Source organism: Petaurus breviceps, unplaced genomic scaffold, assembly GCF_028583685.1.
Source record: "Petaurus breviceps papuanus isolate PSGF00001 unplaced genomic scaffold, PetGlider_PUasm1.0 90895, whole genome shotgun sequence".
Taxonomy (NCBI): Eukaryota; Metazoa; Chordata; class Mammalia; order Diprotodontia; family Petauridae; genus Petaurus; species Petaurus breviceps.
The window spans coordinates 33,037,917-33,063,635 of NW_027187372.1; the positions used below are offsets into that span (position 1 = coordinate 33,037,917).

Consider the following 25,719-nt stretch of genomic DNA (forward strand, 5'->3'; position numbering starts at 1 on the left):
TGTGTGGCTTTGGGTAAATCAATGCCCCTCTCCAAATGTCAAAGTTCTTATTTACAAAATGAAAGGGGACAATTCAATAAATATTGAGTGCCTACTATATGCCAGGCACTGAGCTAACAGAGGGAAACACTGCAAAAGGCAGTCCCTGCCCTCAAGGAGCTTACAATCTAATGGGGGAGACAACATGCAAACATACAAAGCAAGGGTCCCTTGCCTTCCTAGGGTAGCTAGGTGGAGCAGTGGCTAAAGTGCCGGGTTAAAGACTCCTCTTCTTGAGTTCAAATCCAGCCTCAGACCCTTACTAGCTGTGACTCTGCGGAAATCACTTAACCCTCTTTGCCTCAGTTTCCTCTTCTGTCAAGCTGGAGAAGGAAATAGCAAACCACTCCAGTATCTGTAAAAAAAAAAACCAACCCAAATAGGTTCACGGAGAGTCGGACACGACTGAAAAACGACTACTGTTCTTCCCTCTTGCCTTCTTTCTCCCAGTTTTCCATTTCCAAACTCGGTAACAAGGACCACGGGGAGTGCGCACCAGGTAAGGGACAGCCAGGGCCGGGAGTGCGGCAAGGGGTAAGCGGATGCTTTCGAGACCCTCCTCTCCCGCGTGCGTCATCACGTCGGTCCTGGGAGACGTCCCCCGGGCGTGCCTTGTTGCTGCGGTAACCAGGCCGCTATCCCCGCCTCCTCCTCCCCTCGGAGGCTCCAGCCCGGCCCCCGGGAGGGCGGGGGGGAGGAGGGAGCAGACGTGTGCGGGCGCTGGCGGGAGCGGCCGTGTGTGGCTGGGGCTCCCGGGGAAACGGCGCTGGGTAGGGCTGGGCCGGGCCCCCACACCATCCCCGCCACCGCTGGCGGCCTCGGCCAGTCCTTCCCAGGCTCCCTTCGCCCCTCGCCGTGGAGGGGTCCCGGGTCGCGCCATGGGCGGTGCTGCCCGTGCGCCCGGCAGAAAGGATGCGGGGCCGCCACGAGCGGGGCCCCCAGCCCAGGAACCACGGAGGTAGGGGCGCTCGCGTGGGGCTGGGGCCCTGCGGAGCCGGGGGGAGGGGCGCAGCAGGAAAAGGAGGGGCGGGTTTGGAGGAAGGGGACCCCATCAGAGAAGAAGCTAGCCCCAGGAATGAGGAGGGGGCTGGAATTGGGGAAAGGGGCAACAGAAAGAAGGCATAAGGAAACACCGGCAGAGGGGAAGAGCCCCCCAGGAGACGAGGTGGGTGTGGGTTGAAGAAGTGGGGGGGGTAGCACAACGTGGGGGACAGGGTTTGGGGAAGACGACCCACCAGAAAAGTGGGACCTAGCAGTGGGGAAGGGGCACCCCAGAAGGAGAAAAGGGGGAAATTGGCTTGAGGAAGGGGGCCCAGTAGGAAAAAGGGGGGACTAGGTTTGGGGAGGGGCACTCATGCAGAGGATCGAGATCCAGCAGTGGGGAAGGGCATCCAGGAAGATCGGGAGGGGTCTGTGCTTGGGGTAGGGGTGGTCAAGCAGAAAGGAGGAACTGGGATTGGGAAAGAGGACCCCAACAGAGGGGGAAATGGGGGTTAGATTTGGTAGACATCGTGCAGACACCCCAGAAGAGGAGGGAGGGAACTTGTTAAAGCTTTGTGATCTTTCTGGGGAGATGTTTGCAACCTCCACCCCCTGCTCCCAGTTGTAGGTTTCCTCCTTCTGCCTTCTGCCACCCAAGAAGGGGGAGAGAGTTGGAGTAGAGCCTAGGAGGGGAAAGAGAAGGAGGGGTTATCCTGAAAGAGGAGCTAGCTAGATTGGGAGGCATAAGCCAAGGAAAACGGAAAAGCCAAGCCATTTGCTAACTGGGGAAGCTGGGGACCAAAATTCCTTCAGAGAATCCCTGTTGGTCAAGGAAGATAAAAACAGGACTGAACACTTGGGGATTTGCACAGTGGGGTGTGGTCTGGCTTTGGAATAGGTAAGATGCCCCAGTAAGACTTTTCATAGCTTCTCTTTTTCTAATTCTTTTCCCATTTCACTTAGTGTTCTGGGGGACAATCCTATCTTTTATTTCCTCTGCTGTTTATATACTTGGATGATTTTTTTTAGTGCTAGTAGGAAACCATAGGATTTAAAGCAGGAGGAGACCTTTTGAACTATCTAGTCCAACCCTTTTCATTTTACAGATTAGGAAACTGAGGCCACAGATAAGTTAAGTGGACCAAGGTCACGCAGATATTACTCAATGATTCAGGTTTTCTTCTCTCCACTATCGCAGCTTGTCTGGCGCTAGCATGTTTTCTGCAACCCATTGGCAAAGTGTCAGACAGTCTAGAATTCTTAAATTCAATTAAAAATATAAATTAGTCCAAATATGCCACATTTGCACAAGGAGGCCATAATAAAAATCTTTTAAGAGGGTTTTTTTTTTTTTTTTGCTGGTATTTTAAACTCCCCCAGAGGCAATTTGCAAATAGCCTCTGAACTCCCAGGCTAGAATTGGTTATGCAAAACAGTGTAAATCAATTCTACTGGTTAAAAAAAGGACATTTCCTCCCCCTTCCCCTGTAACATAGTCATTAATGTACACTTACCATGACATACTGTTATATTATTTTGGTGTCTGTGCATAATTCAGTTATGTGACTTATTAAATGTTTTGCCTTAAATTTTTTTTTTGTTACTTGGTGGTTTGGAAAAAAAATTAAAATAGTACAGAAATCCTAGTACAGCTCTACCTAGAAGATTATATGTACAGGAATTCTTGGTACTTTGGTCTATTGGTAGGAAAAATAATGTGGCAAAATGTACCAAAAGCAAATGCAGTGTATGTTTAAGAAATCTAAATTTTTAGTAGCAGATAGAACATGTTAACCAGTGGAATGAATTTGTGGATTAACCAAGTCCTTTGCTTCTCTAGGTTCTTCAGATTCTAGGTTCTGTAGATAATTTCTTTGTTCATTAATCTTGTTCCCCTGCCAGAAAGTGAAGTGGGGGGAAAATGTGAACACGATACATTTTGACTTGTTCACTCCAATTATCTTGATATCTGTAATCTTTTTTTTTTAATCCCAGTAAGGCAGGGAGGGGGAATTGGCTTTCTCTTTTTGTAGAAGGAGAATCTGAGGCCCAGGGTGCTGACTACTCCAAAGGAAGCACAATCAGAGGTAGATTAGAATCTGGCAATTCTGCTTCCAGTGTTCTTTTCTATTTTCCTTAGTTTCTAGGATGAGGTTTATTTTTTAACTTTAGGTCTAAACTAACCTCAATTTTGAAGTAGTGTGAAAGAAAACCTTTTCACTGGACAATTTGTATAACTTGTTAAAGAAAAATGTTTTATGTTATTTGAAAAATGAGGCCTATGCAAATTCTTAATTTTCAAATACAGGTACATCAGTGAAATCATTTAAATGAAAAAAAAAAGGAAAATAAAACTGCTCTACTAGCATTATTTCAGTTAATCGTTGTTAATTGTATTAGATATCAAATAGTTCTTCCTGTAGCTGTCTGAATAGTTAGAAATATAGAGGTTAATATCAAAGCCTTTTTTTGGGGGGGTGGGAGGGGGAGCTGGAAGACAAATGCTAATAATGATGACTGTTTCCAACTAAAGTCTGCTTAATGTTTCCAACTAGGTTGGGAGATGGTGTGTGTGATACCTTCATAATGTTAGATGAAACTAAATGTCCACCTGGCCCAAATACAGCCTGTAACCCTTCTGAACCAGCTCTACCTAGAAGATTATATGTAAGTAATTTAGTTATTCTTTGTACTCTACTAATAGGAAGCATTACTAGACCCTCCAAGGACTTGGTCATTTGCTTTGTCATGGACCACGGTATACCTCTTGATCCTGTTTCCCATAGCCCTTTTACTTTGGCTCCTGTGTAGATGTACAGAACGATTTTTGGAACAAAGCCCAATTTCCATCTTCATTACTGTAATAAATATAAATCGCTAGGGGGAAAAAAAACCAGTGTGCTACTTTTAAGTAGGTGGTGTTTATTTTCTGATTGTATGGCTACAAAAGAGCCTTTTGTGAAAACCACTGGTAAGTTGTGCTTTCCCCTCTCTGCTAGTTTTCCTCTACAAGATATTAGAAGTAGGAGTACTTACGGATACTTGACAACATCAAGATAGGGACTAGGAACTGTGATTTAATGATATTGGGAAATCCCAGGTTATAAAATTCTTTCTACCACTTGCAATGCTGGAGTGTCTCAGAGCACTAAAGGGTTAAATGACTTGCCCAGGGTCATATAGCCAGTATGGATCAGAAGTGGAACTTGAACTTTTTGGTTTTGAAGCTGGTTTTCTATCCTCTAAACCATGCTCCATCTCATCAGCTACTCCAAAACTCATTTGGCATTGAATTGCTTTTTTGGGGGAAGTGAATTTATCTGCTAATTGTGTTTAAGTAAAGACTAGTAGCCCTTAGCTAGGTGTTAGGGAGGAGCTATCTGGAAATTAATAAATTTACTATGGTTGTGAGTAATTGAATTGATTATATGTGATAGTCCTCCTTTATGCTTTAATACTGAAGATAGTTTTTTCAAGAAAGGAAAATCACTCATCTTCCTTCTCCTCCTTAAGTATTATTCAGGTTTTGCTCTGTTTAATGAGAAGTCAGTGTGGAATCATCCTTTTTATTTGTTATTTTCTAGATGCATACTATTTGAAGGATATGCCAAGAACATAAGGCCAGACATTTGGAAGGCCAGTCATTCTATTTTTATCTCTTTTCTGAAGTACAGTATCATTTCCTTCCCATTCACAGCATACAGTGGTTTGCTTCCTGGGCATGTAAACCTTTAACAGATCCATAAGCATCATACCCCTTCAGATAGCCATCAGACCTCTTAATTGTTCACAGCCACCATATGGGGTATCTCAGGGAAACTGAGTGAAAAAAAGTGAACTACTTTTAGAAGTGAGTTGTTTTGTCAGTCATCTGACTTAAAAGGAAGTTCATTTGAATTCTGGTTTAAACAGTCTTTCTGCATTGTTCTAATAGAGCCATATTGCTAAGAATGCAAAAGGTATTTAATTCCTATCATTTTGTACTCAGTATGCTATTAGATTTTCGTCTGCTAATTCTAATCTACATTCTTATCTCAACATTTTTTCAATTTGACTATAGATTTAAAATTCTGACTTTACAGCTATGTAATAATGAATATATATGATATACATACATATATGTAAACTACTTGTGTGTGTGTAATTACTAAAGGGATGTGGACAGCTAAGTGGCTAAGTAGATGGAGTTACCTGGAGTTAGGAAGACTCATCTTCCTGAGTTCAAATCTAGCTTCAGACCCATACTTAGTTGTATGAGCCAGGGTAAATCACTTAACCCTATTTGCCTCAGTTTCCTTATCTGTAAAATGAGTTGGAGAAGCAAATGGCAGACCACTCCAGTATCTTTGCCAAGAAAACCCCAGATGGGGTCTCAAAGAGTCCGGCACAGATGAAAAATTACTGAACAACACAACAATAACTAAAAGGATAAGAGAGATGGATGGACTTCAGAACTGGCTACGAAGAATGATATGAAATAAAATCCTCTTTTGAGCTCAGTAATAATAGCTATATTATTATAATATGTACTATAACTATATTAATAATAACTAGCATTTGTGTACTGCTTTTTCGTTTGCAAAGCTCTTTCCATTTTGTTCCTGTTTGGTCCTTACAATAACCCTGTGAGTTAGGTGCTATTGCTATCCTGATGTAACAGACAAGGCTAGTGAGGCTGAGAGAGTTTATCTGACTGTGCGAGGGTTAAATAGCTAATAAGTATCCAAGGTAGGATTTGAACACTGGTCTTCCTGGTTCCCAGTCCTATGCTCTGTGTGCTGCTTCATCTAGTTTCTATCCCTATGTCCCTCCCCCAATTAAATCTTGTCTTTTAAGAACATTTAATATGTACATTCTCTCAATATTGGTAGATATGATGGCCACATATGATGGCCAGTAAATAAGCTGGCCACTTGAGGTGAACTGGCCATGTTTGGTTTAACATCTATGGTAGTTGGGTACATTCAGAATCAGATACAAATTGCCATGTCACTGTGACCAACCCTAGAATAGCAATGTATGATGTTCTGTAGCTAGTTTATAGTCTGATATGCTGAGTGTGCAGTGGAAGGTTTTCTCTAGAACAATGGAAAGATTTTATTTATAGCATAAGGCACTTAATTCCTAATTTATATGAACCAAAATCTGTGTTAGTTGCACAAAAGGAAAACATCCATAGGAACGACCTCTCCCTGCTTGGAAAAAATTTTCTCACTTCATGTCTTTGATAAAAACTTTAGTGGGAATTTTTCAATTCATTTTAAAATGTATCTCTCTCTTGATTTTATATTTCTATGGAAACAAAATCTTTTACTTGGAGATTCATCTGTCCTTTCCAGTGCTCTGCATCTGAGATGCACTGTTATCATGAACATAAAGGAAGCCTTTCAGAACCAGCTTTTTATATGTAGGTGTATGAAGTAAAGGGCACAGGATGTGCGCATCCCCAACTATCTTCCCCACCAGCCTGTTGTTGACTCAAATTATATAATCTGAGGTTTATTGTTTTGGGGTAGGGTGGTGCAGCTAGATGGTGCAATGGATAGAGTGCTGGGCCTGAAGTCAGTCTCATCTTTGTTGGTTCAAATCTGCCCTCAGACACTTACTGACTGTGTGACCCTAGGCAAGTCATTTAACTCTGGTTGCCTCAGTTTCCTCATCTGTAAAATGAACTGAAGAAGGAAACGGCAAACTACTCCAGTATCTTTGCCAAGAAAACCCCAAATGGCATCACAGAGAGTTGGACACTATGGAATGGAGAGGTGGCACATTAACTTGGATAGCTAATCGAAAGTAGGTTTTAATAGGGAGAATGATTCAGAGTACCTCCAATGTGTTTCCCTAGATGGGGGCACCCTTGTTGGCTGGGGGTTGAAAGTAGTATAAGAGTATCATATGTTAGGTGGGGAATCAAGAAGGGGGAAATAAGGGATACTGAAATGGAGACTAGAGGGTACTACCAAAGACAGGCTTTGCTAACTTCTCAGTTTTTCTAAAAATGAATGCTGAAGAGTTCCAAAGATAAGTTAGGAGAAACACTAAGGAAGATGAAAAATGTAAGAAGTAATGATTGATATGGCATATAAATATTTTTTATCATTGATAAGTAGATCTTAGTTCTAATGAAACTAACCCAAAATAGGCAAGTTCTTTCTCTAGTTCAGCATAATATAGGCCTAGAAGAGAACACTGGAATTTTAGACCTGAAAGAGATCATTTAGTTCAAACTCCTTTGTTTTACAGAGGAAGAAACTGAGGCCCTCACCACCCATAAGAGTAGGTATACTTATGTGGCTTTCTAACCTTACTGAGTGGATACAGTGTTTACTAATACAATCTAGCAATTATGTATTGGAGTTCAGTTGTTCAGTGTCTGGTTCTATTAATATTGTTGCTAACCAGAATTTTGGAACTAGGGACTGAGAGGGCTCATATCTCACCTCTTTATTTTAAAACTAAAGGCCACAATGGGAAACATTTGTGGCCACATTTGTAATGACTGCTCTGATGTTGCTTAAGAGTGTAATACTTTTTTTTTTTTGGCAGCTTGATACATTGGTGACCCAGAAGTAGCCAAAGATTAATTAATAGCCCTTACGAGGAGTATTATTTGGGGAAGCTGTCTGCAATCTGCAGCCAGTTATTTAAAGCTGCATTTCATCCATCTTTTTTTTTTTCCTTCATATGTTTTCTTAGGCTGGATTTGATTTGATTTACAAGTTAGGCCATTTTGAATACCAATGTTTTATTTTTTTTTACTTAGGTTATGATTAAATTCCACTTTCTAAAGGAATGGCCCTTTTGGATTATCATCTTATGATGATTAGCACACTGCTTATGGAATCTGGAGCCTAGCACTCTGGTTCCACCTTCATTTAAAGCAAGGGTTTGTCCTTAACATCTTTGGGGTCATGGACCCCTTCTTGGTAGGGGTTTTTAAATGCCTAAAACAAAATACATAGGATAACAAAGGAAACTAATGTATTGAAACTAATGTGTATCAAAATACCTTTTACAAATAAAAAACAAGCTCACAGACTGAATGGGTATCTGTGGACTCTAGGCTAAAAACCTCTAATCTAATCTGCCAAAGAGGCAAATGAGCAAAATAGGATCTACTTCTGCTTTTAGAAGGCATAAAATTAGCCATATTCTGATTAGGGCTCCAGTTCCTTAAAATGTGCTCAAAATAACTCTTGAGATATCCCAGGGTTTGAAATCTCTTCTTTGCCTTTGTCTATTCTGTTCTTAACCTTTTTCCACATCATTCATATAAATGGTTCTTGACTGTTGCTTTTAATTTTCTTTTTTCAACTTCTAACCATCCCCTTTAAGTAATCTGTCTCTGAAAAAAGTTAGAGGAGTTTTCCTTTGAAGAATCGCTGCTTATCATCAAATAAATAAATAAAATAGAATGCAATGGAGACATGTTAGGATTTTTAGCAGGAAAAGCTCTGTTTTACTGATCTCTTTTTGAGTTTTGTGAGGTTTGATGCCTCATAGAGCTTTTCACAAAAACACTTTTTCTATCAGAAACAAAGTATTGAATTGCTTAGAAATAGCAATGAATAATGGAACCATCTCTAATTTGTAGATTCAATCAACAAATATTTATCGAATATTTACAATGTGGTTGGCAATTTGCTAGGTGTTATGGGAAAAAAAACAAGAACTTTAGATAGCATCCTTACCCTCAAGGAGCTTACAATACAACAGGGGAGACAAAATATGCATATACTTTAGTTTGCTATTTTTATCAATTTGTGATTTCATTTGTGCTGGTATTGGTTCCACTGATGTGGATTATATCTCTTTTGTATCTTATTCTGTTCAGTTCTTTTCCATATCTTTCCACAAATCCTCTGGGGAGGATCCAACCAGCTCACAGGGTGTTTTCCTTTCATTCTTTTACTATCTCATGGGTACCAATGTACTACTCATGATGTGCCATAAGATCATAGATTTCAGGCTCAACAGCAGCTCAGATGTTGTATAGTTCAGATCCTATAAGCCCCATATTACAAATGAGAAGAGCAGTTCCATGAGGGTAAGTATGTGTTCCAGGTCCCATAGACAGTAGTAGTATTGGTGTTCAAAGGGAGAACCTCTGAATCCAGAGGATATGCTGCCTATCTTCCTCTTGCCTTTTGAATCACCCTAATTTTGCCTAAATAAGAGCCTGTTATGGTGCCTCATTCTGGTGCTGGAGGGGAACCTGAATTCAGATGCTGCATCAAGGTGGAACAGGTTCTAGCAGGCTGGGAGGGTTTTGAGTGTTGAGTCAAACGACAGAGAAAGTGACAGTCTCTCATTTGGAAGGGTCCTCATTGTCCACCAAGTCTTATCCGCCCTTACCTGAACAAGAATCCCCTCTGTAGTTTACGCTTAGTTCTTGAGTCTCTGCTGGGGGACCTGCAGTGATGGGAGCTCATGCTTCCTCAGGCAGCCCGATCCATTTTAGAATGACTTGAGGGGGCATTTCTGTTGGATCCTGCACTTACCCCTTTGTAATCTTCACCCTCTGGGGCCAAGCAGAACACATGTAATCTTTCGATGTGACGGTCCCTTGCATACTTGAAGAGAATGCTCATCTTCTCCTTGAGTCTTCTTTTGTCCATGGGAAACATCATATTGTATGATCTAGAGGTCCTTCACCATCCCAGTGGCCCTCCTCTGAATCCTCTTTAGCTTATTAGTGTCCTTGCTGAAATGGTGTCTGGACCTAGAACTGGACAATACCTCTCAGTGGTTCCCTTTGCTGGGTCTCTTGGTGCAGCCCAAGATTGAATGAGCTTCTGTGGCTGCCATCTGAATTGTTCAAGGATCATAGATTTAACGCTGGAAGGGACCTTAAGGTCAACTTGCCCAAACACTGCATTTTTTTTTGTTTGTTTTGCTCATTTTGCCTTTCTTTGTATCTCCAGTGCTTGCTTAGCAAAATGACAGGTTGAGGAAATTGAGGCTTTCAGGGAATGAGTAATTTGCTCAAGAACACCAGGCAATAAGTGGCAGAGCTGGGAGTCCTGGCCCCAACTCTAAATCCAGGGACTTTTCCACCAAGCCATGTAGGCCTCCAAACCTCTAGGTCTCTCTCAGATAGACTGCCATGGAGCCATACTCTCCTCATCTTGTAATTGTGAAGTTTATTCTTTTGAATCCAAATGTAATTTACATTGTCTATATTAAATTTCACTTGACTGGATTCAGCTTTATATACTAGCTTGTTGAGATATTTATTTTTGGATTCTGTCATACAGTGTCTTTGCTATCTTTCAGCTTTGTGTCACCTACACACTTGAAAACTGTAGATAGTTATACTTTCATAGCTTTGATAGCCTCATATAAAGGCTTCATCCAAGTTCCTAATTAAACAATGTTATAAAACACAGGGTAGTACACAGATTTCAAGGGCACTGCACTAGAGACCACTTCCCAACCTGACATTAAATGATTAATGACTGTTCTTTGGGTCTGGCCATTCTGTGAATTCTAGATCCATCAAAGTACACTGTTATCTGGCCCATATCTCTCTATCTTTTTCATAAGAATAGCATGAGACATTCTGTTACAAACTTTGTTTAAGCTAAGTAAAATGTATCTGCAGCATCCTCCTGATCTCTTGACTTTGTGACACTGTCAAAAGAGGAAGTTAGGTTAGTCAGCCATGACCTGTTCTTGATAAAACCATTCATTTTAAATAGTTATCATTGCTTCCATAGCTAGATAGTCACTAACCAGTTCTTTAATAATAAGTTCTAGAATTTTGTCAGGAATCAAAGTCAAGCTCATTGTTCCAGAATTTATAGACTCCTTTCTCTTCCCTTTATTGAAAATTGGAGTAGTGCAGTGAATAGAGCACTGGCCCTGGAGTCAGGAGGACCTGAGTTCAAATCCAGCCTCAGACACTTAACATAAAAACTAGCCATGTGACCTTGGGCAAGTCACTTAATGCCAATTGCCCTCCAAAAAGCAAAAAAAAGAAAGAAAATTGGAGTAATCTTTGCCCTTCTCCAAGATCTTCTCAAGGTCACTGAGAATGGCTAAACAATCACAGCTGCCAAGTGTAGTTTATTGATGACTTGAACTCATGAGTTATAATAACTGTAAGAAGAACTAATATTTACACAGTGCTTTAAAGTTTGTAAAGCACTTTCTGAGGATTATTTCTTTCAGTCCTCACAATAAAATAACCCTGTGAAGTAAGTGCTATTCTTATCCCCATTGACAAATGAAGAGACTGAGGATGAGAGAGCTGTGTGACTGTGTGCAAGGGTCACATGGCTAGTAAGTATCTGAGGCAGAATTGGAACTCGGGTCTTCTTGAATCCAAGTCCAGAACTCTATGCACTGTGCCATTTAGCCGCCTCAAGAGCAGGTAGGTAGTTTCTTCCTCTTATTTCATTTTGTTTTTGTTGAGTTGTTTTAGTTTTTAGGTTTTTTTTTTAATATAGTGTTTAGGGTTTTTTTTTTAAATGTTATAGTTAGTTTGGTGTTTGGTTATTTTTGTTTGGTTCTATGTGACTCCATTTGAAGTTTCCTTGGCAAAGATACTGGAGTGGTTTGCTATTTCCTTCTCTAGCTCATTTTATAGATGAGGAAACCGAGGCAAACAGGGGTAAGTGATTTACCCAGGGTCACACAGCTGGTAAATGTCTGATGCCAGATTTGAATTCAGGTCTTCCTGACTATAGGCCCGGCTTTCTATCCACTGTACCATCTATTATCAACTTTTGTTCCATTTTTTCCAGTCTAAGGATGCTTGTCTTTAGCAAGTTAAAATACAAAATAAGGATTGAACAACTTTACCATCAAACCATTTACCTTTAGGAGCAATTTTTTCCCTTCTTTGATCCTCTTTTCCTTAATATATAGTTAAAAAAATTTTTAAGTCTCCTACCCTCTATTGTACTCAGCCTTCCTGCTCAGGCTTGGCTTGTTCCAAGCTTTAGTACCTATAATACCATTCCTAAAAGAATGTGCCACATGTTTATCAGGGCAAATCCCTTAACTACACTGTACCCTGGGCAGTTTTCTAAGTCTCTAAATTAGAGTAATCCACCTATCAGTGTGGAGGGAGTTCACACACCAGGAATTCCCTAAACAGATGGAATTTCAAGTCTAAGTTAAAAAAATCCCCCTAATTTGCCTTTGCCTCTGATTTCTGTACATAGCTTTTAAAAACTCATGTTGCCCAATGCATTTCCTCTTTCAGCAACTCTGCTTTTTTTTTCTTTATCAGTAGTATTTCTCTATTCTGAAGCCTAGCTCAAGTTTACCTCTCTTAGTGAATTTAGCTTTATGTAATCCAATCTTCCCTTCCTCTAACTCCCTGAAGTCTGCTTTTCTAAAATCTGGAATGCATATCAGTCCACATCTAGCTTTTTTCTTCTTCTCTGTCACTAATTTCAAGATGAAATGGTCATTTCCCCCATAAGGTTCCCATCACTCCCAATCCAGTAACTAATTCTTCTACCTTCTGAAGAAATGAATTATCCTTAAAGCATAACAGCTTTTCTGATTTGGGCAGAGAAAGAGAGCATGGGAAGATGTTTGGATGACTGAAGTCCCCCATCACAACTATGATGATGCTTCCATGCTATGCTTGTGATCTTTTCCCCAAACTTTCCACCTCTTTTCTTTTTTATGAGGGGCAGTTGGGGTTAAGTAACTTGCCCAAGGTCACATGGCTAGTTTTTTTATTAAGTGTCTGAGGCCGCATTTGAACTCAGGTCCTCCTGACTCCAGGGCCAGTGCTCTATTCACTGTGGCCACCTAGCTGCCACTCCACCTCTTCTTTCTGGCCAGGTGCTCAGTACTATAATTTAGTGACAATGTTTTGTTTTGTTTTTTTTTCCCATTTTTGCCTTTGTTGATCTTCACCCAAATTTCTACACCATGCTGCCTTCCCCTCTGGTTCCTGAATTTTTCACATGAGTATTTCTTAATATATATGGAGTTACTCTTCCCAGCCTCCAAAGCTATGCTGTTCCTTCTGCATAAAGTATATCCTTCCAGGCCCTTTCTCACTCCATTAAGTGTGAGACCTCTGAGGTCATATCTGCCTGAATTAATTTGGATGGATTGCTAGTTCATCTTATCACTCATCCTTTTTTGTATTTGTCTGGAGATATCTGAGGTCGTGAGTTTCACTGCTTCTTGGCTTTGGCCATCTCTGTGCGTGTTAGTCTTTGTATTTTCCCTTCCTGTGTTATACCAATTTCCTTGGGCAGTTCTTTCCCCTTTCCCTTTCTTTTTAGTTTTAAAGCCCTTTTGATTAAATTTGCAAGATTGCAGATATCTTCTTACTAATTGATTGTATGCTCCATCCATGGCAAAAGATGGTCATTTCTATTTTAAACTATACTCTGGTATCTGTCTTTTCTTTGAGAAGCAGCCTGGTTAGTGCAGAGGATTATTTCCAGAAAGTTGACCACCATGTAATGAATGTTTTTAGACAAAAATTATATGCTATATGAACGTGGATGCAAGCATGGTTAGCAAACAATAGAAAACTCTTAGTATTAAATTTTGTGGTACAGATTACAAGTTCTACAGATCAAAGAAAGGGGGAGGGCATTCTGAGTTTGGGGTCTCCTTATATAGTTCAATGGAGGAGGTGAGGCTTGATTCAGCCTTTGAAAATTGGTGAGATTTGGATAGGGAGGGGAGGGAACATTGCCAGCATGAGCAAACATACCCAGATAAGAACAAACGTGGCAGATGTGGGGGACTTTTAGGAGACTGACCTGATGGAAGCAAAAATTTCATGTTAGGGAGTAGAAGGATATGATACTTGGATATATACGGTAAAGACAGAGTATGGAAGGCCCTAAGAACCAGAGGGGGAAGTTTGGACTTGTTGCTCCAACCCCATTATATACTGTTATTAAGTGGCCTAAGGTCTAATAACAAGCTGTTGGCCAAATCAGGACCAATAATACCGATTTCCTGATACCTAGTCCAGAGGTCTCTAGTTCAGTTTTCTTTCTCCCTTTTGGGTGATTTTAAGTTTAATAAACGTCATTACTAAATTTAAGAGTTTATGGGGTTTTCATGGTTCATTTTCTTTCTGAATATTTTCACATTTTTTTTCTTCTTCCTTTTAAGTCTCCTATATCTTCTTCTTTCTAGATAACTACTGAAAAGCTAACAACCAGCCACACTCAACCAATCCCAAATGGAGGTGACATTAAGGTGGAACAGCTGTTTCAGGAATTTGGCAACAGAAGATCTAGTGCTTTTCAATCCGTAGGAACAAATTCCTCTGAAAAGTATCCTCCCACCATTTCTCAGGGTAAAAGTTCAGACAGTTTGAACACTGTCAAATCTGGTAGTTCATCCAAAGCGCTAAAAGTGCTACCTCTGACTCCTGAACAAGCACTAAAACAGTATAAGCATCACCTGACTCCTTATGAGAAGCTAGAAATCATCAATTATCCTGAAGTTTATTTTGTGGGTCCAAATGCTAAGAAAAGGCATGGCATCATGGGTGGCCCCAACAATGGGGGATATGATGATGCTGAAGGAGGCTACATCCATGTACCTCGAGACCATTTGGCCTATAGATATGAGGTGTTGAAAATCATTGGCAAAGGCAGCTTTGGTCAGGTGGCTCGCGTCTATGACCACAAACTTCACCAGTACGTTGCCCTGAAGATGGTTCGAAATGAAAAGCGCTTTCATCGACAAGCAGCTGAAGAAATCAAGATTTTAGAGCATCTTAAGAAACAGGATAAAACAGGCAGCATGAATGTTATTCACATGCTAGAAAGCTTTACATTCCGGAATCATGTCTGTATGGCTTTCGAACTGCTAAGCATGGACCTCTATGAGCTGATCAAGAAGAACAAGTTTCAGGGGTTTAGCGTCCAGCTGGTGCGCAAATTTGCTCAATCCATCTTGCAGTCTCTGGATGCCCTCCACAGAAACAAGATCATTCACTGTGACCTGAAGCCAGAAAACATTCTTCTAAAACAGCACGGCCGCAGCGCAACCAAGGTAATTGACTTTGGGTCCAGCTGTTTTGAGTACCAGAAACTCTACACGTATATCCAGTCTCGCTTCTACAGAGCACCAGAGATCATCTTGGGAAGTCGATACAGTACGCCTATTGATGTCTGGAGCTTCGGCTGCATTCTTGCAGAACTTTTGACTGGACAGCCTCTCTTCCCTGGAGAAGATGAGGGAGACCAGTTAGCTTGTATAATGGAGCTTCTAGGGATGCCCCCTCCAAAACTTCTCGAGCAAGCTAAGCGTGCCAAGTACTTTATCAACTCCAAGGGTCTGCCTCGATATTGTTCTGTGACTACTCAAGCAGATGGGAGGGCCGTCCTTGTGGGGGGGCGGTCACGCCGGGGTAAGAAGCGAGGTCCTCCAGGCAGTAAAGACTGGGTAACAGCTCTAAAAGGCTGTGATGATTACTTGTTTATAGAGTTCTTGAAAAGATGTCTTCATTGGGACCCCTCTGCCCGCCTGACTCCAGCTCAGGCCTTAAGACACCCTTGGATTAGTAAACCTGTGCCCAGACCTGTCACTACAGACAAAATGTCAGGGAAACGGATAGTAAATCCCGTGAATGCTTTGCAGGGATTGGGTTCCAAATTGCCTCCAGTCACTGGAATAGCCAACAAGCTTAAAGCTAATTTAATGTCGGAAACTAATGGCAGTATACCTCTGTGTAGTGTCCTGCCCAAACTCATCAGCTAGTAGAGAGTGATCTGTGTGGAAATGTGCATAAATTATATTTTTAATCATCCTGAAAGCCTGCAAATTGGAAAATACAGCATCCTCAGAACCCCGGTTTTTGACAGACAAGACTTTTTTAAAGGCAAAACTTTTTATATGTATGAAATGAACTTTTCAAAGGCTAATTATCTAACCACCTTGTTTCAGCCACATTGAAGTACCTATTAAACTACTTTTTATAGGTCAGTGTACTTTCTTGGTCAATAAGTTTAGATGTATTTTAGTGCATTTTATTGGGTTAAATCCCCCTCTCCTGGGACAAAGTATATAGAAAAATGTATCCTGGCTATGATCTTCATTCTTCCCTAGCATCTCTTTCCCTTGATGGGCAGTTGAGGAAATCAGAATATTGGAGCATCTTAAGAAAGAGGATAAAATAGGAATGTTATTCCCATGTTAGAAAGCTCCATATCTCAGAATTATACTTGTTTACCCTTTGAATTGGATGGTGAGGAGTGAGGGCAGGAGTAGAGATGATTTTAGGAATGTGGTGGCAATTGGGTGATGTGGAGAACCAAAAATCTCTTGCCACAAGAAGCTGTTTTCAGGTCTTCATTACAGATAAAAGCTCCCATGTGGGAATGATAGGGGAATGGGGAAATAGGCCCTATGAGTCCTCTTCTTTTCCCCCTATACTTAAGATTCAACTTCCTTTTTTCTTATACTTTAACTTGTTTTCTAGAGGATATAATAGCCCTTGTTCCTCACTCTCATCATAACCCCGAAGACTCATTTGAGAACTGAAGCCCAGCTCCAGGACATCTCAATTGTTCCACTATCACCTGCAATGCTAGAGGCAGAATCAGCACTGAAACTCACATTCATTCACTTGCTTCTCAGTATACTAAGTTGCCTCTTATTAGACTTCCCTTTGACTCGCCTTCTCCCCCCCCCCAAACCCTCAACACTCCTGTCTCCAAACCTAAATCATACATACACAAACAATATAAGTAATAGAAAGCCAGTGTTAGGAGAACCAAGAATGCAAAGTAAATGCTTTACCATTATCTTCTGCCCTCCAGCACCCACCATTTTCCATCTATTTCTTCTCTCCATTCCTATCTTAACTGTCATTTAAGGTTACATCCTTGATTCAGGGTAGATTTTGGTGAGAAGCAGAGAGCTTTTATTTGTACAAGAGTCAGTTTGAATTTCCCAAAACTGTTCATAACCCTTCAAACTATTTCCTCTCCCTTCAAACTTCTATATCAGATACAATTGAAAATATGAACATCAGCAAATAACAGTCATTGCTAGCCAAATGGCTTGCTTAGCCATCCCTGGAGGAAAAGCAGGGACAATTTTCAAGTAATCTGCTGATTTCTGTTGCCTTCTTTTCTCCTGTCCCCACTCCCACTAACACCCGTCCCTAGAACAAAGATTCAGTGACCTACTGGATTCTTTGGGATAGATTCTCAGAACAATCCATTTCCATTTTTTCACTATATGTAGAATTGCAATTGTGTAAATTACCTGGAAGGCAATTCCTTCCCTTATTCAATGCAGGGAAACCCTGGAATGGATGATTTCTAAATTCCCGTCTACCTATAAATCCTATAATCCTGGGTTTCTGATAGATCAAAGGAAGAAAAATGTCATATATGTAATTTATCAACATACTATCCAGACCTGAAAACATCCCTGATTTTCTTGGGAAATCCCAGTAATCAACAAACATGTATAAAGTGCCTACTTTATAGTCAGGCTACTTAGTGGGTAGTTTTCTAAACTTTAGTAGACTTCAGTGTGGCCTCAGTCTCCAAAGCAGAATGGCTCTTTGAAAAAATAGAGATGGTAAAAATGAGGCTGGTACTTCCTTATAAATATCCAGTTCTTCTTTTTTGGTGACTGAGGAGAGAGTTTTTCAGCCCAGCTGAGAAGGTCCTTTAAAAACAAACCACAAACACTGTTAAAAACACTGCTTATCTCCAGTACTGGTTTGCAGAAGGAAGACTTCTCATCCAATTCCTGCAGATCATGGTACCTCCTGCTGAGTTTTCTAGCTTCTTGGGCTGGTTGTTTGGGAACCTTCTCCACTATCTAGACATAGCATAAATTGAGGGCACCATGTTAACTGTTATCAGGATGAAGGCACACTCTAAGCAAGCTCTAAAAGACTGTTGACATCTTTTTTTAGGAGGAAAAAAAAGGTATAGCTTGCAGAAATTTTGTGCTTTATTTTAAAAGGAACTTGCTTTCAGTTCAGCCAGCAACTTCTGGGCAGTTGCTGGGCCCAGGTTGGGTCTTTCTATTGAGAGATTTCTACGTTAGAATATTTTGACTTGGCTTTGGGGTTACTGAAACTCAGCTGAGTGGGAAGAAAAGCTAGCAGGAACAGAGCTGACAAGACTGGGAAGCCAAATGTTGGAAGGCTCTGGAAAGGTGAAGTGCTGTGTCTTTTTGTTCAGATTTTGCAGCCCAGACAATGATACAGAGTGCAGTCATTTTGACTTGGCCTTTCTGCCTTCCAAGAGCTGATTGCATTTGGGAAATTATTGCAGGGGAGGAGAGTGGGCAGTTTTAAAACATGCTGGTTATTGTACAGATGGTTTCGAGGAGGTTTTTGGATGGGTATGATGGGGAGAAAAGTTTCTAGCTTTATTTTGTGTGGTAGATTTTTAGTATCTGCTTCCATCATCATCGTCATCATCATCAACAACAATAACAAGGGCTTGCTAAGATTTACTATGTTTCAGGAACAGCTTAGTGATGGAGATGCAAAGAAAGGCAAAAGTGTGGTCCTTGCCCTCATGGAAACTTTTTATTACCCTGTAAGCTCTATAACTTATTTAGGTGATTATCAATAGGATTTTCAGTCAAACAGTTGGTCAATTAAGTTAACCTACTTAATGGATTCCCACCCCACACTGAATTAACAGAGAATAACAGATAAACAGGCCATCCACAAAATTATTAATAGAACCAGAGGAGTGCCTGTAGCACATTGGGTATGGCTTCCATAAATGGAGAGGCATAGAATCACATGGAATGAGAAAGCCTGGATATGTTCAGATCTTTTCTTAAAGGAAGGAGTGCCCATAACAAAGATCACTTGAGTTGACCAAGTTAATAGGTTTCTTGGCATTGCAACAATGACCCCAGTATTTCTCACTGTAGGCTTTGTAACTAATGAATCAGGTGGAGATTATTATGAGCTTTATATCCTGGGTGTGCCATAAGGTCCCTTCCAGCTCTAAAGTTTTCATTCTTTGTCATCTCACAAGCTATCAAGAAAGACACAGTTCAGGGAGCTTTTCCAACCAAGAGAAATTGGCTAATCCTGTTTATTCTCCCATCAGACTTAATACTACCTTCTATACTCATCATTCCATTCCATTCCTTGGATTGGAGCACTTACTCTTCATGGATAAATTCATGTCCTCAGTATATTTAGTACAATGCCCATCTCCTTATGGGTATTCAGATTCATGAATAGAAATTCCATGTGTGCGGAGGAAGTTTTCTGGTCCTTGTGTAAATTATAAATCACACTATCCCATTGGCCCCCTGTTATAGTGACCCATAGAATGCTCTAATAATTTTCTTTTGACAATGGAATCAGAAGGGAGATTTGTGGAACTGCCTCTTTAAGTCATTAGATATATTTAATCTGATCACTGGGGGAAAAAAAAAACCCATGCCACATAGGCTCTCCTTTTCCACAGCCAGGCTCCGAAAATGAGTCAAGATTGCCCCTCCATTGTTCATCCACCAGAGTGAATGAGCTTCGTCCTTTGTTGTGGCAATATCAGTGTGTTGTTTTCCTAGGATTTAGGAGTTTGGGGACAGCTGAATCAGCTAGTCAATCTCCTTAAGTTTTTGGTTTCCGTGACATTTAATCTGTTAAGAAGGGGGTGCTTTTGCATAAACTCAACAACAAAAAAGCTTAAATAAAAACTGCCATTGGGCTTCTGAGTTTGGAACTGTGATAACTGTATTGAGAAAACTTTTCCGTTCTGCCGAATTCTAACAACTAGGCATAGTTAAAGTTCAATTTTGGGTGGTAGCTGATGAGCCACTCTAAATTTTACTTATTAACAGAATATTATTCCTACCACTCCAGTGAATCATAGAGTTTTTTCTTACGCACTGAATTTTTTTTTTCTCTTGCATCTGTTGTTCAGTTCTAACAACCCAAGAGCTGGAAAGGAAACCACTACCAGAATGTTCTTGGATATTCTTCCTCCTTTTCAGGGCTCTCTAAGAGTAGCACAAATAACATTCTTTTGTATCAGGTGCATTTGACATGTAAACATAGCAGCATTTTTCCACCATCTCATCAGTGTCTCTTCAATGTCTAGCCAGAGATTACAGATCACTAAAACACTATAACGTGCTATACATAGTCACAGCCAGGGCAGACATCAATGAAAGAGGAATCTGGAGTCTGAACAAATAAGGAGTGGGACAGGACTGGAAAATTAAGAGTTGTCCACTGCCAGCTCCAAGCTACTGAGAGTGAATCGGCTGTATTTTTATAGTCCTTTTAAAAACATCTCTCCTCCCCTGCCCTGTGGTGACCTCAACACAACTGCAATCCTGAGGATTTGAATGAACTGACTTATAGGCCCAGCCTCCAGTCACAGTGCACTTGGGGATAATGGGTCTTTCCAATTGTGTGTCAAAATTAATCTTGCTAATTTCAGAGCCCACACTTGGTATATCCATTTAAGGAATGAATACAGTTCTGTCCTGCAAAGTCATAGTCTCCAAGATAAGGCAGAGCTACAAATACATTGTCTAGACTTCCAGAAGGGTGAGATTGCATTCAATATAGCTTGAAACATGGGAGAGAAATATATTTGCACAGGGCACAGCTGGACATGAAGTCATTAAATCCTGGGTTCAGATACTGCCTACTTACTAGCTGTGTGACCCTGGGCAAGTCACCCTCTCTGCCTCAGTTTCCTTATTTGTCAAAGGAAAGGGTTGGATTCAGTGACCTCTCAGATCCTTTCTAGCTTCAAACCTATGATCCAATGGACAAAGTAAGCCTCACTTCTGTAATGCCTCATACCTTTTTGCACAGTGGCTACTTCTTCTAGGAAATTTGCTTTGATTATAGTGATTAAGGATTTTTATTTCTCTTTAACTGTGTTGTCCAGTCTCCCCTCGTGCCCCAAAAGACTAGGGTTGGGTAAGGGGAAAGGAAAAACCCAAACCTCCAAATCTAGTCAAGGAATAAACTTTCGGTTGGTGGTTTCTTAAGACTCAAGATATTAGCTTTCAATTCCTAGCCATTTTGGGGTTGTTGAATTCTTTTATAATAAGATTGATTCTGCTAACAGATTTTTATTAAAAAAATTATTTTAGGTGAACTGTTGCTAAATTCAGGAGGAATAAGTTTTAGAGTGCAAAGTATTTAGAGGAATAAGTTTTAGCAGTCAGGCTCTGGGTTAAATATGCCTTTTGGCAGATGTCCTAGTGTAGATTCCATTGGGAAATCATGAATTATTATTGCTATTGCTTCCACATACCTTGTACTCCAGCCTGAAGTTCTCAGTTGGGTAGAGTTGGAGAAACAGGCTATATAGGAAAGGGGAGGATTTGGAATGGGAAGCACTATTGCTACAGATTCATCCCAAACCTCTCCTACAAAGCTGTCCATGGTCTGGTTACATGGCCATAAGAGTGTTGTGGTGTAAAGAAATGGTATAAATATGCATGTTGCTGGGATTCTTCCACCCATTTGGGACCCTGGCTATCAGCCCTCTGGTCTGGTGTTGGCACAGGGCCTTTCCCAGGCATCAATCTTGGCTTTAAAGATTAGGTTTGATGGAGAAACTTAAATGTTTGGGTGCTTTTCTCAGTCCATGCTGAGTCCCTTGAATGGGTGAAGAAATTAAAAGACAGAGCAAGGAAAAGGAAGAGAAAGAACAAAGGCTACAGCCTCACTTCTGGGTTTCTCCTGGATGAATCCTGAGCCATTTTTTTTGCCCTGGTAACTAAGGCTGATTTGAGATTGTGCTGAGGTCTCCTTTTCTTTAGACTTGCTAACCTAGGAATATACAGCCTTTTCTGCTGGATGTGGGTGTGTGTCTACTACCCAAATGATCCTCTGAGAGTTTGAATTATACTTTTTCAAAATGCCACTGGTCTCTTGAATTTGTGAATACTTAAGCATGAGGTATATGGGCTGCTGGACATATTTTCCAGGTGGCAATTAAAGGAATACTCAGCTGTTCAATTCATTCTTCCTGGGGGAATTAGCATACACCTATGGACTCCCACAGCTTTTTCTGCCATTTAAGGGGAGGGAGGGAGAGACAGAGAGACATACAGAGACAGACAGAGAGACAGAGGTTGGTTCAGACTTAGGGGATGGAAGCCAGCTACTTCCTGGATGCTTGAGAAATGTATGTCAGGCAGACTGACAGCCAGGGCAACTACATTGGAAAAACTCTGGGAGATTGTCTGTGTTGTTACCTGCCCTTTCTGATCCTTTCCAGTGGGGAAGAAATCATCAGGAACAAAAGGATTCAAAATTACTTAGGGATGAGGCCTCATGGAAATCTGACCCTCCTGTTCTCTGAGTTCTGCCCAGTTCTGTTTTGGGCTCTGGTTCCCTGGCTGCTGAAGAGTTCTTTGATGAAAGAAAAGGTCCAGAACAAACATTCTGCATCTGAACTCAGGTTCTCATCATCCCTAGAATGGCCGGTAGAGTTCCAGGTGCTAGTATTAGAACCAGCTCTGTCTGTAATGAGATTATTGTGACCTTGGTCAAGTCAATGAAGGACTCTGAGTCTTGATTCTTTCTCAGCTGACTTGAAGTGGGTAGGGTTATAGGCCATTTGTTTAACAAATATTGAGTATCCGCTGTGTGCAAAGCATCATGCTAGGTACTGAAAAGTATGTGATAACTGATATTTGTCATCTTGTGAGAGGTAAGCAGATAGGCCCAAAGGAGTGTTTTGTTAGGATGAAAAACAATAATCCACAAATTTCAGGCATTCAAGGCCTAGAAGAAATCTGCCAGGGGTAGGGAACATTCAGCCTTGAGGCCACATAAGGGCTGCACTTGAGGACCCAGAGGGCCACATGTGGCCTTGAGGCCACAGGTTCCCCACCCTTAAAGGCAGGCAATAGGTAAAAAAAAAATTTTTTTTTTAATTTAGCCTATTCCCTCTTTCCTGGGTTCTTACAGGAGAAGTGGGTGTAGTGAGGGGAAGTCATTGTCAGAGGGTGTTTTTTGAGTATGTCCACTAGATAGGTAATCACCTGTGGCCTGCATTTAGTGAGAAAAAGAACATAGAGGATTAAATAGGGGTGAAAAGGATGAGAGGGTCACACCTTCCTCTACCCAGTTGCAACTGGTGGAGCATGGGAGTCAGAGAATGAATGACATAGCTGCCACCCTTGGGATTTCATCATCATGAAGGTGGAGCTGGATTTTTCCCACCAGCAGCCCTCCCAAATCCTACCCTAAATGTGTATCCCAAACAATTCTAACAGGTGGGGAAGCCTGGATGAGGAACCAGCTGCCCTCATGAGTCTTCTTCCCTTTCTCTCTTCTGCTTCTCCCAGCAACTGGCTAGCTTTGGTTGCTGTTTTGCCTGGTTGCTAAATCAACATGTTTTATTTCTGTCCCACCAACATACCAAAACAGAGTCTGAGGGGCAGAGGTGAGTATGTGGAATGGACTAGATAACCTCAGCCACAGGGTGCCTTCTGGCTTGATTGGAGCAGCTGCTTCAAATGCCTAACTTTGGCTCCCTTTCTCTGCTCAGTCCTCAAGACCCCTTTCTCTTCTCTAAGGGACCACCTGCTAAATAATGTTGGGGAGGTGCCCACAGTAAGGACCGGATTCCAGAGGGGATGGAAGGGGTGTTAGAGATCTCTGAGAAGCATAGCAACTAGCTACAAACTCTTTCATCTTGCTCTGAGGTAGGTCTTGAGTGGCAGCAGTGGGTCTGGGCTCAGAAGCTATGCCCTCTACACTTGTCCTACATCTCACTGCCCATTCCACAAGGCTTCCTGAAATAGTAGCTGGGCAGTAGCTGCTATGGCCCTCCCTCTCCCTCTTCTTCCTCCAATCCCTTCACCTTCCCCTTTCTTTCTTAGAGTCAACTGTATTTCAAAAGGGTTTCCAAGTTTGAGCCTAGAAAAGAGATGGGGGATAGCCTCAGCTGCAGAGGGGAAGGGCTTAGACTTACCCCACATCATAGAATTGTAAAATTAGAAGCACAAGAGGCATCAAATCAAGGAGTATTTTAGGCCTTCCTTGGAGTGCTCAGACCTTCCCAGTGGTAAGGCCCAGAGAGAATCCTTAGAGCATACCAACCCACTCTTTTAACCCATTCCCTGCTCTGCTCTCCATTCATCCCAGGGGCAGTCAGGTGGTGAAGTATTGAACTCTGGCCCTGGAGTCAGAAAGACCTGAGTTCAAATTCAGATTTGGACACATACTAGATGTATGACCCTGGGCAAGTCACTTAACCTCTGTTCGCCTCAGTCTTCACATCTGTAAAATGGGGATAAAAACAGGGTTATGGCAGGGTTGTTGTAAGGATCAGATGAGGTAATAACTGTAAAGTGCTTATCACAGTACCTGGTACACAGTAAGTGTTATTATTATTTCCAGAGGCAGTTTCACAATATTAAAGAGAGCATTTGGTCATGAGACAGGAGATCTGAGTTCTAGTCCTTACTCAGCCACTAACCAGGTATATGAGCCTGGGGATCATTTAACTTTGCTTGGTCTGAGGATCCTCATCTGTAAAATGAAGACTAGATTCTTTACGGGGTCCTCCCAAGATCTACAACCCAGAGATACATTCAACAAATATCTGCTGAATATTTGCATTGTGTTGTATTTATATTGTATGTTCTGGCTGTTAGTAGCCTAAGCTACCTCCTCAAGATGCCTCCAGCCTTTTAAGAATCAGAGCTGATGTTTTTATAACATATTAAGATTGGCAAAGCATTATCATTTGACCCTCATAACAATCCTGGGAAGTAGATACTGTAAGTGTTAGCCTCATTTTATTAGTAGTAATAATAATTCATATTTACATAGCACTTTATGAGGCTTACAAAGCACTTTATATATACACATTTTATTTAAGCCTCTCCACAATTTGGTGAGGCAGGTACTATTATCACCCCCATTTTACAGATAAGGAAACTGAAGCTCAGAGTCTTGCCCTTGGTCACATGGCTAGTAAATGTCATTTACAATTTACATTTACAATCGAGTCGTTCGGAGTCCAAGCACAACATTCTATCACTGTACCACACTGGTGGTAACAGAGATCACTATCCCCCATTTGTTCCCATTCTTGCCCCTTTTTCCTCAATCGCAGGTACTACCTGTTCCCCAGCCCTACTTGGAACTCTGCAGATCCCTCTAACCTCTTGTGCCCATTCCTAGGTCCAACTGACAAAGTGGGAAACGGAGGCCCTGGAAGGTAAGATATTTGCCCAGTACCACACATGGCATTACTAACAGGGCTGTTTATATCCAGGTATTCTAATTTTTCCTTTTCAGTAAATATTGCTGTTTATGATGAAATGCAGGAAATCAGAATTGTTGCATCTTTCATACTTTATTTCACTGCTCCCTTTCTTTCCCCTCTCCTCTTCCCTCCCCCAAAAAGAGCTGAGTGGGAATTTCCTTTACCTGCCTAGTCTGGGGGGAGGGGACCAGTTCAGGCGCCAGACAGGTCTTGCACACAATAGGAAAGCCATACCCAGACTACTCTCTCCAGCACTGGACCTAGCAGGAACTAAATAGCCTTGTGTGCCCAGCTCTAAGGTCTGGACTGCATATGTCTCCCTGGACAAATGCCAATCACATGAGCTGCTGCTGGTAATTGAGTGAGCCAGGGTAATCTCCCAGCTCAAGTGTCTTTGCTGGCAAAGGGACTTGGCTCAGTGTGGGGAGTGTGAGATATGGGGGGAGGTGGGGATTGCCAGCCTTTCATTCTGGACCCTGAGAGGTTTGGGAGAGGCAGT

At 41.4% G+C, this 25,719-nt stretch overlaps 1 protein-coding gene across 4 annotated transcripts; it reads left to right on the top strand.

Annotated features, from left to right (window-relative positions):
• The first annotated feature begins 737 nt into the window (after positions 1–737).
• DYRK3 (dual specificity tyrosine phosphorylation regulated kinase 3) lies at positions 738–15,951 on the top strand. Of its 4 annotated transcripts, none has more exons than XM_069074720.1 (5): positions 741–839; positions 960–997; positions 3,576–3,687; positions 4,605–4,656; positions 14,152–15,951. In XM_069074720.1, exons 3-5 carry the CDS (start codon positions 3,614–3,616, stop codon positions 15,724–15,726), a joined length of 1,701 nt encoding a protein of 566 aa, XP_068930821.1. In that variant the 5' UTR covers positions 741–839; positions 960–997; positions 3,576–3,613; the 3' UTR covers positions 15,727–15,951. The 4 variants fall into 4 exon arrangements, with proteins under 4 accessions (XP_068930819.1, XP_068930820.1, XP_068930821.1 ...); XM_069074721.1 differs by lacking the exon at positions 4,605–4,656 and adding an exon at positions 7,264–7,296 and having other exon boundaries at positions 747–839; XM_069074718.1 differs by lacking the exon at positions 4,605–4,656 and adding an exon at positions 7,264–7,296 and having other exon boundaries at positions 738–997.
• The last annotated feature ends 9,768 nt before the right edge of the window (positions 15,952–25,719 follow it).